At 36.4% G+C, this 12,163-nt stretch overlaps 1 protein-coding gene across 9 annotated transcripts in view; it reads left to right on the forward strand.

The window, feature by feature from the left end:
• Nucleotides 1-8,209, forward strand: part of CCSER2 (coiled-coil serine rich protein 2) — a 197,321-nt gene extending 189,112 nt beyond the window's left edge. For 5 of the 9 annotated variants that reach the window (XM_045437892.1, XM_045437888.1, XM_045437896.1 and 2 more), the window contains one exon: nt 3,417-8,209. In XM_045437892.1, the coding sequence (XP_045293848.1) occupies nt 3,417-3,511 (95 nt within the window). In that variant the 3' untranslated portion in view covers nt 3,512-8,209. The remainder of the gene's footprint in view (nt 1-3,416) is intronic. The other 4 variants (XM_045437889.1, XM_045437891.1, XM_045437890.1 and 1 more) reach the window with 3 other exon arrangements.
• The last annotated feature ends 3,954 nt before the right edge of the window (nt 8,210-12,163 follow it).

Below are 12,163 nucleotides of genomic sequence, written 5' to 3' on the forward strand. Positions count from 1 at the left end.
AAAATTTATCAGTGTTTCCCATCACCTGTTGCATAAAGTCGGAACCACAGCCTGACATGAGTTTCTTCATGAGCTGGCCCTTGCCTGTGGCTTTCCCACCAGCACTGCGCTTTCCAAATTCAGTCTAACAATTTTAAGTTACTAGAACATACCATGTTCTTTTTTTGCTTCTGTGCTTAGCATGTACTGGCGCTCCACCCTGAACGTTCTTCCCTTCTTGTCTACTTGGCAAACTCTTACTCTTTGTAAAATTCAGTTGAGATGTTTGTGATTCTTGGATTCTATGACCCCTATAATCAGGCATATTTTTTTCTTTTGTTCTCCTATGTTGTTATGCTTGAGGCATGGTCTCATCATTTATTTATTTTTTAATGTTCATTTATTCTTGAGGGAGAGAGAGACAGAGTGTGAGTGAGGGAGGGGCAGAGAGAGAGGGAGACACAAAAACCGAAGCAGGCTCCAGGCTCCAAGCTATCAGCACAGAGCCCGACACGGGGCCCGAACCCACAAGCCTTGGGATAATGACCTGAGCTGAAGTTGGATGCTTAACCAACTGAGCCACCCAGGCGCCCCATCATTTCTTCACCTATCTCCCTCACCAGGTCTCTCAACAATAGGAACAGCATTGTATTCAGCTCCGTATTTTTCTATACCTAGTACAATGTATGATATATCACAGACATTAAAAAAAAGAATGGTCTTTGATGTTCCTATTTATTTAGTCTTATTATCCATTAGAATATGGGATTTTTTTAATATTTAGAATTCATTCTAAAGATGTCTGAGAGCATAGAAGCAGTAATGAATGTGGGCAGGATGAATTGTTAACATCTTGCCTTTATGTTATACCACTGAGTGTTTAGAATTTGGGGGAAGTTGTGCTGCCGGCAATAAGTGTCAGAATACATCTCTGCTCTGTTTGCTTGAGGTTAAGAGGCAGCTTGTTTAACTCAGCAGTAGGTAATTAATGACAGTTTAGTGGGTAACCAGTTCTACACAATCTTCCACATTTAGGAGCAAGTCATTTCCTTGGTCCTCGCTGTAGTCACATCTTCGAGAGAGACTTTTTTATTATGGTAGTAGAATTGATTTCCAAACTAGTTTTCAAATAAATAATAAAACAAGACATTTATTTGGGGATAGGGAAACTAGATCACACCACTAAAATGAACTTTGAATAAAAATACAAATCTGTTTATAAAGCATTTGGAAACCACTAATTTATTCGCTGTAAATTAAGTGATAGGTACCTTTTATGTAATTGTTCAATCTAATTCCTCTCAGAAGACTCAAAATTTTATTGTTCTTATAAGCCTGATTATTTCTAATTCTTTAATATTTTGTATGGAGCTTTATTGCATTTAATATAAGCAGCACATCTTCCTGCTCTGCTTCCATTTAGTTCTCTGATAAGCAGTAGTCAGTTGGGTAATAAAAGTACAGTAGTCCCTTCTCATCCATGGTTTTGCTTCCTGTATGTTCAGTTACCTGCTGTTGGTTGCCATCTGGAAGCAGATGATTGTCCTTTTTGATGTATTATTAGAGGATAGTAGTCTAATGCTATGTCACAATCCCAATATCATTCATCGCACTTCATTTCATTATGTAGGCATTTTATCTCACATCACAAGAAGAAGGGTGAACACAGTACAATAAGGTATTTTGAGAGAGAGACCACATCTACATAACTTTTACCAAAGTAATTGTTATAATTGTTCTCTTTTATTATTGTTGTTAATCTCTTATTGTGTCTGACTTAACAAATTAAACTTTATCATAGGTATGTACGTCTAGGGAAAATCATAGAAAATATAGGGTTCGTTACTATCTGCGGTTTCAGGTGTCCACTGGGGGTCTTGGAATATATTCCTGTGGATAAGGGAACCTACTATAATCAGAATAGAGCAAATGAGTAATTATCTACAGTTTACAGGGCCCCTTTTCAGGAGGTTTGGTTATCTTAAATACAAGTTTATGTTTAGGAAATCATACTTTTTTATGCTTTGAGCTGATCTCATATGTTATATCTTTTTTTCTTACTAGCAAAAGGCATATTTAAAGTCATTTTAAATTTTTTAAATTTAAATTTAAATTTTCAAAGGTCTTAAGTTGCTTTAAGATTTTTAACTCAAGATGAAAATATCTTTTGATATTTTTGAAGGTCAAAAGAAGTGAAAAGGGAAGGCACATCCCATTTCCATCAACCATTTGATGCTGCACCTTTCTTTGGCTGCTTTTTTTCCCTTTCGGTAGATTTTTGTTTGCTTATATGGTCCTCTATATTTTTACTAATCTTTTTAAAATGTATGATCACTTTGGCATGGTCATTTTTTTCTAGGGAATCCCAAAGAGAGTCTGTTGAATTGATTGTAATTACCTGGTGATTTTAGTGCTTTCCTTCTAGAAGGACAGCTGTCATCTCTGTGGTCATGTATTGTGAAAATGCCCAGTGACCTTAAAGTCTAGGGCATTTAGCTTGAAGCAGAAACTGAGATGACTTATTTGTTTTAAACATTCTAAAATAAGAGATTAATGTAACATGTTCTCTATGAATTTTGGGTAGTCGTCTTGGTTTTACTACTTTTTTAAGTAGAAAGTTGGCCATATATCATCCTGGCCAACCATCCCTCTACTTGTCATTGAACTTTGTTCTCAGTCATCTGTAACCCTGCCGTGATCTACCTGACTGCTGGCCCTGGTAGCCACCATCCAGTACTGGTCAGGGATGTGAAGAAAGTGACCAAACACAAATGATGCAGTATAAATAGATTTCCCTGCTCTGTCAGAGAAATTAGACATACTATGTAGATTTATTCGTGGATTAGTGCAGTTAAAAAAAAGTTATTTTATTTGTAAAAACTGATCCTTTAAATATGTTTCATAGCCCTTTGGCAAACTTTTTTTCATTTTCAGCCTACATCATTTAATAGAAAGTTATATGTGTATCGTGTTTATACATTGATGATAACCTCCCCTGTAATAGGACATGACCAGTAGGCTCTTCCCAAAAGTAATAAAAGTTGCATGTTTCCTCTGATTTGTATAGACTATAATCATAAAGTGTTATAGAAATCATTCTGTCGAGCTATCTTACATATAAAGTTTTAAATATTAATGAATCAAGGCAGGAATCTTTTTTCTATAATAAATACATACTTTAAGATTTTTCTTTACCCCTGTTTGACTTCAAATCTTGTTTAGTGTTGACTGCCTGTATCATTTTTTGTTTGCATTATCACTCTTGTATGTGTCTCATGAATTCACTTGAATATTGCAATTTATTTTTCAATTTAAAAAACCCACATACTTCTCATATTAAAACATAAGTATCAACACAGTCTAATTGGAACTTCTGTTAATTCTGGGTGGTATTTGTAAATTGAATTGTTGCTTAATGTTGTTTTTACTTTTAATAGCCTCAAGTACTACAGCCTTCCAGCAGCCTTCCCAGACCCACAGACCACGCCCAGGGAAAACTAATAAAGCCGCAACATATCGAGGCCCACAGTGAATGCACAAGCCAGGGCATACATCAGGTTGTTGCACATCTGGATGAAAGCTTTACACATGGCTTACAACAAGAAAACAACTATAGTCTGGAAGACCGGCCTTTTTCGTCAAGCCCACAGTTCACTGAGGATGTGGCTAAGATTACACCTTCTGAAGCAGACTTGAACATGACCATGAATGCTCAAGAGCCTTATCATTCGACCAATAATCAAATTAGTGACATGCAATTTGTTCCCACTTCTCTTCAGACACTTCCCCAGTCAAGTACAGTAGACCAGGCTACAAGAGTTGGAAGAAATCAGTCTTCACTGGAGGACTACACATCCCAGCCCAAGTCCTTACCGCTTTTTAAGCCGTCCATCTCAAATTCTTTGGTACCTCCTCCAGTTTCTGAATCATCTAAAAGTAGAACTCCCACTTGTAAAAAGTCACCAATAATCACACCATGCAATTCATCAAAACTGCAGCCAACATCTAGTCAAACAAATCTTGCAAGTAATTCAAATCCAAAAGCATCTAAGCTCCGCCCCCCTTCCGGCTCTTTTAGACAAAAACAAATAAGCAACTCCCAACCAGAGCCTCAAAACTTCCAGGCCAAGACAAGCATCCCAAGGCCACTAACAAGAAGAAAAGAAATCATGCAGAATCTGAATGGCAGTTTGAATTCTGGGGATTGTTTGGCCTCTAACCGATATTCCCGTCTTCCTAAACCAAAGATACATTAAGTGCATAGCCATCACCTGCCAATTTGTTTTTAAAAACAATCTGTTCTGTAATAGCTTTACATGTAATTTGCTACTATGATGGAGGTTCCATTGAAAGCTTGCAAATCTTAAAAAATTAAAACGTGGAAGTTTCTAATAGTTTGGCTCTTCCATTTTATGTCCTGGTTGAAGTACACAGCATTTGAGCATATTTGTCTCAGGTAAACACAAAAGTTTGCTTACCCATTTCAGAGGCCTACAGAAGGCTCTAATCATGTTATCTATCCCTCTGCACATCAGAAAGTTCATAATATTCCACTTAGCAGGCAAGAAATGTGCTTTGTTCATTTAGTCCTTCTAAGGTCTGTATTAATTGTGGTTCTCGGAGCCTCACCCTTTTTCATTTGTCCCTCTTGTGAATATGGTTACTGTTTTAACTAATGATACAGTGATAACTGAAGATGGTAGTCTGTAAGTAAAATTCTGGCCAGTGATTTGTATATTCAAAAGGTCTATGCAAAAGCTTTGTGATGAATAAAAGAGATCAGGCTTTTAATGGAAGGTCTATGTAAGTTTTATTTTTCCTTGCTAGGATCAGCCAGCTAGTCTCATTATTTATTTATTTACCAAATTCCCCTGGTTAAAAACGTTTCATATGCTGTAAAAATCAATTATATTTTGCATTAGCATCTTGTTTTACATATACACACATATACACATACACACCATTTGTGTTTGTTTTTGCTACTCGTAAATTTTGGAAAGCTTGGGTTACATCTTGAAGCCTATACCTAAAGACATTCATTTTGTAACATGTGTTGGTGCTAGAGAGTTTTGCTGGTAATTCAGTTTTGAATCCTATAGGGTTATGGATCCATGATAGCTGATTTAAGGTTCCACAGTCTATATTTTAAATTAAGTCTTTATTATAATAATTATATTTATTGACTTTCTGCTATTATCTGAAGACTGGAATAATGGACTTGAAATGTTTGCACAAACCTTTGATGAGATATAAATACACCACAGATAGGGATTGAAACTATTTTCTATAACAAAACAGTTAAAATATTTTGAGAGTAATTATAAACTTAAGTAAGACTATCTTGAGAAAGCTGGAATTCTTAATAGTTTTGTTGTTGTAGTTGTTGTTGTTGTTGTTGTTGTTGTTTTTTCCTGAGCTTTCCAGGTTTCCCTTTTATGTTGGCATGTTTGAGTGGCAGTTTCTTGAAAAGTAGATTTGGGATGAAAAATGGAATTGGAGAGGGGACACTGTGTTTTACTAAAAGATGTTAAAAGCTTTTTTAATGTTCTAGGAAGGTAGCTGTGGAACTGCCAAGGGACCATATGCACTAACCTAATCATGCTGCGGGCTACTCGTCAGATGGCTCAGTAAATTTGCCCTCTGTTCTCCCAAATCATGTCATCTTTAGGCTGTTCACCTATTGCTGCTTTAATTAGAATTAATGTCTTTCAGACAGATAGACTTTTACAAAGTCAATTTTTGTTGTGATCAGCTGACCAAAAATGTATCTCAAGGCATTATGATCAAAAAGTCACTCAAAGTTCTGGGGACTTTGTTAAAAAAACATACACTGGTGAAATTGCCCTTTTTAAGAAAAACAACAGCAAGTGCTTTAGTGGAAATTTCAAACGAGCTGTTAACTGTCATTTACCTATCAGAGGACCATTCAAGTGAATTTGCCGTTCACTGGATACAAAAACCATTCTTGAACTTGGTAACAGGTGAGCAGCCTTTGACAGCACTTCTGTCAGAGAAGCACTAAGGTTCAGGAAGGTTTTCACATAGTCCAGATATTGTTAGTGTAAAGTACTTAGAGGTATCAGCAAAGCTCTTTGTTCACAGAGACGAGAAGCAATGGCTGACAGCTGTAAGTAGGTACATGTGGTGTTTTATCTTGAAGGAGAAAGAAAACTGATCTCGTATATTGCAAATAGGATGTTATTACACTATATTTTTCTAAAGTAAAACACTGAGGAATTGGTTTTGGTTTATTTAGAAGTTGGTGTAGACTCTTGTGAAACATTTACAAGTAGGCCTTTATCTTTAAGGGGAAAGTTTAAAACTTTCACTTTATTTTTAACCCCCTAGTCTGAGGGAAATATCTTTGTTACATAAAAGTGTTGACTCCTGCAATTTGTTAATTCCAGTCTTTTTCCTGCTCTATTTTTTCTCTCTGATGAATATACATAAAAATTAATCCATCCGTTTATCAGTTTCTCTGAACTTTTGTTGAGCCTCAGTCTTGGCTCATCAATATCATTATGAAGCATAATAGATTTAAGAGGAAAAAAATCTAGGATGCTTGTACAAAACAAGTTTTGCCTGCAGTTTTCTTTTAAAAACTGCATGAATATTTCTTTAAAAACTGCTCCTTATTGGTAAATGCTAAGTCAGAAATGAGGTGAGGATGTAACTCACCTGAATAATCAGGGATCATTCTCAGATTTGGCTTGATCTCTGTTTAGTGCTTCTCTAAGTCAGCTCTGTGCCAAATCCTCCTCCGTGGGAACTCAGATTACTTTTTCTCTGAGTTCTTATGATTTTGGTGAAGATGGCTGCAGTATATGAGTTGTAAATCCTAAAGAAAAAGTTTTATGGGGGTTGGTTAAGTTTCACATTTGTGAAAGAGAAAATAGAGCATGTAGAATTAGACATTTGGCTGTTGATGGGATGCATATCAAATTCTTTAGAGAAAGCTTAGCCTAAGGAGTTAATCAGTACAGGTGCAGATGATTTAAGGCATTAAACAAAGGATTATATAGTTATATCATTTAGAATGTTTCTAATAACTGAGATCCTCTAGCATTTTTCTTTTGGAGTCTCATTTTAATTTGTGCAATATTTTCAGGCATATAGACTACTGTTCATTGTATTTATATAGATGTTAGGGAACTTACTAAGTATTTTAACAAGTAAAAATCTGAATAATGAGAGAAGGTATCAGATTTGCACTTTAAATGAGCTTAATTGCTTGGAGTTGTGCCTGAAATATCGAAATGCCTCCTATTGGGCGTGGCTTTCTTTGTTGAAATGAATTTCTCTATAATTGTTGCTGTTTGAAGTACAGCCTTTCACAGAATTATATCCTCAGCATGTCACTTTACTCATTAAAGCACTAAGTTTTTTGAATGTTTCATGGTACCCTTAAGTATTTTACTCAGTACATCAAAGAGAACACCCAACCCATAGCTGTCACTTCTGTGTCTTCCTGTAACACGGATGGTTGTTACAGACACAGAAGTGCACTTTTCAGTTCTGAGCAGAGTTGTCATGATGGTTTCCTGGTCTCTGGGGCACTGAAGATGTAATTTGGAGTCACCAACTAGGTCTACAATGAAATTCAGTAAGACTGCAGCATAGTTCAGTTTACTTTTCATCTTACACAATAGTTTTCGTGTTTATAAATTAGTTCGGGTGGTTATGTTTGCATGCTAATGCACACATTTGAAAATTAATTATAGCTGTAATACAAATACCTGATGTTTTTTCTTGAGGATGACGGCATTGCTATTTTTCTTAATTCTGATGCTTGAATTATTATATTTTCTAATTTTCTTTCCACACCTCCCTTCAATTTTTCTGCTGCAGCAGTTTGAAAGGATACGTTTGGATGAATGATTCTAATGGTGGGCGCCAATCTACAACTATGCTATTAATTAAAGATACGTCATATATTTTAACTGTCTTGGGGAAAAGCTATCCACTTTCTCCTTGTTACAGCATCACCATAACAAGATAATACTGACCCTAAGAATTTAAAGTCTCTAAGTCATTGCTAACTAAAAACAAAAACATCACAGTCTTGAATATCTGCAGTATTGTTTTTCCCGTTGATTTTAAAAACAAAATTCAGAGTAAATACTGTATATTAGAATTTGCTTGTAAAATGAATTATAAAAACTGGATGTAAAGTCTCTTTCCTGAAAATGTTGGCATAGTAAATAAAAATAAAGTTCATAATTATAAAATCTTTCTTGTCCTTCTCAACACTGCCTTTCATAGTGTACTTTGTCTCAGATATCTTTTTTTCCACAGAGATCCAAAATGCTGTTCTTTTGGTTTTGTTTTTTTTTTTTCAATCTCTGTGTCATTTCACAATACTCCCCCCTACACTCACATCACACTCCGAGCCCTGGTTGAGTAGGAGTTGAACAATAAATAGTTGAGTGTTACTGCAGACTCTGTAAATGATCGGATATATCAGTTTCCATTTTAATCAAATGTCTGATTTATCTTAGGAAAATATTGCAATAACGGATAATTTTTACTTAAAAAATATTAGCACCCTGAGTGAAAATGCTACCTACAAGAGGAAGACATTGTAATTTTAATTATTTTTTTAACACCTATACAAAATAGCTTGAAGCAACAAAGCATTTCATGAAATTGTACATAGTTTTTAGGACAAAAAGGAACAGGGCATTTATAATTTATTTTCCAATTTAACAGTCTGTGATAGTCATTATATAATAGGGTATAAAAAGTCGACACAGTGATTATTAATCCAAAATGGTTATATAAATGCTGGAAAAAGAATGAAGGGAATTTCATTACTACTAAATTTGATAATGGCATTTACCACCTCTTAAGACATCTGTATCAGTTTTAAGGCCCTCGTTAATAGCAAGTTATTTTCTTAGACTTGACTCCAAATTTTTCTTTAGTCTGTAATCAAGTGTAGTCATTTCATTTGTCTCTCGTGTTCATTCTGTATTTTCTATTCTGAAAATCTTTTTTGTTTCCCACAGAAAAGACAAGTATAGGTTGATACAGACTTCTGTTAATGGGGCTTAAGTAATTTTTGTGGATGTCTTATGGATGTGACTCACTGTGCTAGCTGCTGGGTGTACTGAGATGAAAAACACATGACATGGTCCCTGCCTCATGGAGTTTAAGGAGCCGCGGGTGGTTTCAACATCATGCCATCCTGTTAGGAATGCCCTTTTCATCATCATGTTTAGAACATAACAGTAAAACTCCTTTTCATCTCATTTCATTCCATTCTGGGCTTTAACTGCCTTTTACTATTCTCATCTTTGCTTCTGTATAAATTATTGGTTACGTGCCTTCATTTCCCTTTTACAATCTGATACGATTCAAGAATTCTTTAGCCATGTCAGATATTCTTAAATTCTCTGCCTTTTCTTTCTTAGGTCATTAGGGTTTAATTTTGAGACTTCTCAACTGTCCTAAGTCACCTTCCCTTTTAGACCTTGACCCATAAGATCTCATTTTCTGAAGTCTCTCTTTAACATTCAGTTTATGTCTAGGCTTTGTTTTCTTTATCCCATTCTAATATAGTATGGCCTACTTGATAATTTTGGTTACCTGCCATTTTTTGCTACGTAATCTGTGATGAGAAATTCAAGTCATCTGGAGGAACCTTTTCCTCATTCATTAATCCCCTGCCCTCCCCCCAAAAGAACCCCTCAAATTAGCATCCACATTTTAAAAAGAGAGAAAGAAACAGTTACAGACATTTCTCTGATTTCCCAGCTGTAAAAACGGTATTGCTTATTTTCCAGATTTTGGAACATAACCTGTTACCTGATCTAATCCATGTATAAATTTATTCAGGCATTCATTTTGAGTATGAATAATGCCTCTTTGGTAATACTTTAGGTGACCAATAATTTTCTGCAAGAGTACTTCTCAAATGTTCATCTGCTAAAATTAAAGATACCTGTTTTTCTTTCACTCCTCACAATAAATATTGTTAAAATGCATGTTGTGTGCCAAACCCTGGATTTGATCTTGTGGTAGGGGATGATGAGACCATTTCTGCCATGGGACAGATAGAATTCCAGCAGGACAGACAGATCCCCAAACAATAAACTGTGAGAGGTTTACCTCCAAAACCATCCCCCCTTGGCAAATGTGCATTGGTGTTAGAATTTTTTTTTAATTTCAACTAAACAAAAATTAGATCGTTATCACATAATCTGTAGTAGGTAGTGATACATTCAACCAACCTGAGACATTTTGAAGCACGTGGTTAGTTCAAAATACTTTTGAGTTCTAGGGGATTTTCATGAGAAGTTTTTGTTGAAACGTTGCATTTATGTAATATAAACTAAAGGTAGTTTAAATGCAAATATGAATTGTAATGAAAAAAACTAGGATCTTTGACAAATTACTAGTTCATGCTTTTTCTTAAGTTTTGTTCTAGACTAATGCTAAGATGCAAAGACATGCATTCCAAACACCTTTCTATCTCAGTCTCCTCTCTCTCTCTCTCTCTCTCTCTCTCTCTCTCTCTCTCTCTCTTTCTCTCTCTCTCTCAAACTTTAAAAAATAAAATTTCTCTTATTAACTCACAACAGCAAGTTAAAACATTTGAAATGGAAGATATTTGGCTTTCTAGGAACATTATATAACAGGATGTGAAATGTCACCAGTAGGTCACAACAGGGTCGAATTGGCCTCAGGAAAATTTTATTCTTGTGCCCCACCAGACTTACCTGGAGCAAGGACGTATGCCTAAGGGCTATTTGACAGGAACTGGCAATGTTATTAAAATCCGTGGCACACAAAAATTGTTGCATTTTCTTTAATGGTTAGCTTTATTAACCATGTTGACCCATTCAACAAAACGTTAAAACCCCCAAAAAGAAGGCACTCAAAAGACAGATGAGGGGTGCCTGGGTGGCTCAGTTCGTTAAGCGTCCAACTTCGGCTCTGGTCATGATCTTGCGGTTTGTGAGTTCAAGCCCACACTGTGCTGACAGCGCAGAGCCTGGCGCCTGCTTTGGATTCTGTGTCTCCCTCTCCCTCTGCCCCGCCCTGCTCACGCTCTGTCTCTCTCTGTCTCTCAAAAATACATAAACATTAAAAAAAAAAAAAAGATGAGACAGGTAGCGATGATCCTTATATGTAGAGAGAGAAACAGAAGAAAATGGCAGGAGCTTTGGAAGCCTCCCTTTCCCAGCCTCTGGGCCTGTTGTGCAGACATGACCATCAGTATCCTATCTGCATATCTATCAGTATCCATTAGAGCCAATTCCTTCTGACCAACCTGTTTACATCTACCTGCCTGCACCTGTATCCTTCCTATGATTGCTTGTTCCCTGTCTGCTGGGCTCTACTGTTCTTCTCTGGAGCAGGAATACATGTGTCCTGAGTCTCCTTCATCTCCCTGCAGGGTCCCCAGGCCCAGCAGTCTCTGGGTACAGGGGTACAGACACTGAGTAGTGACCGGTCTTTGTTCACAATATCCTGTTATAAGATGGCGTGTCAGCAAATTTTAAATCACTTCTGCAAAGATGCTGCTAATGGCAGATCTACCTGACACCAAATGTAGTCATTTGTTATCAGCATCATTGTTTTACTCCATTTTGCATTCAGGTAATTGGGGTTGCATGAGAGATAGGGCCACCATCCGTGACAAAATGTATTTCTCCCATACACCCTTAGCATGTACTAACTGGGCCTGGAGATAGTCATCTTAAACTTACACCAACCCTTCTCCCTGGAGTATTTCCTTACTAGTTTTATTTACGACCTCTCAAATGGAAGTGCTATAAATGAAAATCTGTATGGATTGATTGATCCTTACCTGGGTCCTGCTGCATTATTAGGGCCATTTGCTGTGGAATGTCAACTCTTCATATATATCACTGGACATTCAGGTCTGGCATAATGCATCATGAAATTGTATAGATTTTTAAAGTATGGCTCAGTGACGCTAGAAACCAGAACAGACAATTCTCAGGGCTTTGTCTGGGCAAACTTTGGTTACAGACTTAAGAACTCATCCGGTTTGTTCAGCTCTGGCCCTGCTGTCTCCTGTCTTGGCCAAATTTGGCGAGCTGAAGAACAGTCCACCCACTCCAATCATACAACTCAATGATTTTTATTTTTTAGTTGAATCTACCAGGTTGTGCAACCCTCAGCATATATCAATTTTAGAACATTTTCCTCTCCT

The sequence above is a fragment of the Leopardus geoffroyi genome, chromosome D2 (assembly GCF_018350155.1).
Source record: "Leopardus geoffroyi isolate Oge1 chromosome D2, O.geoffroyi_Oge1_pat1.0, whole genome shotgun sequence".
NCBI classification, from domain to species: domain Eukaryota; kingdom Metazoa; phylum Chordata; class Mammalia; order Carnivora; family Felidae; genus Leopardus; species Leopardus geoffroyi.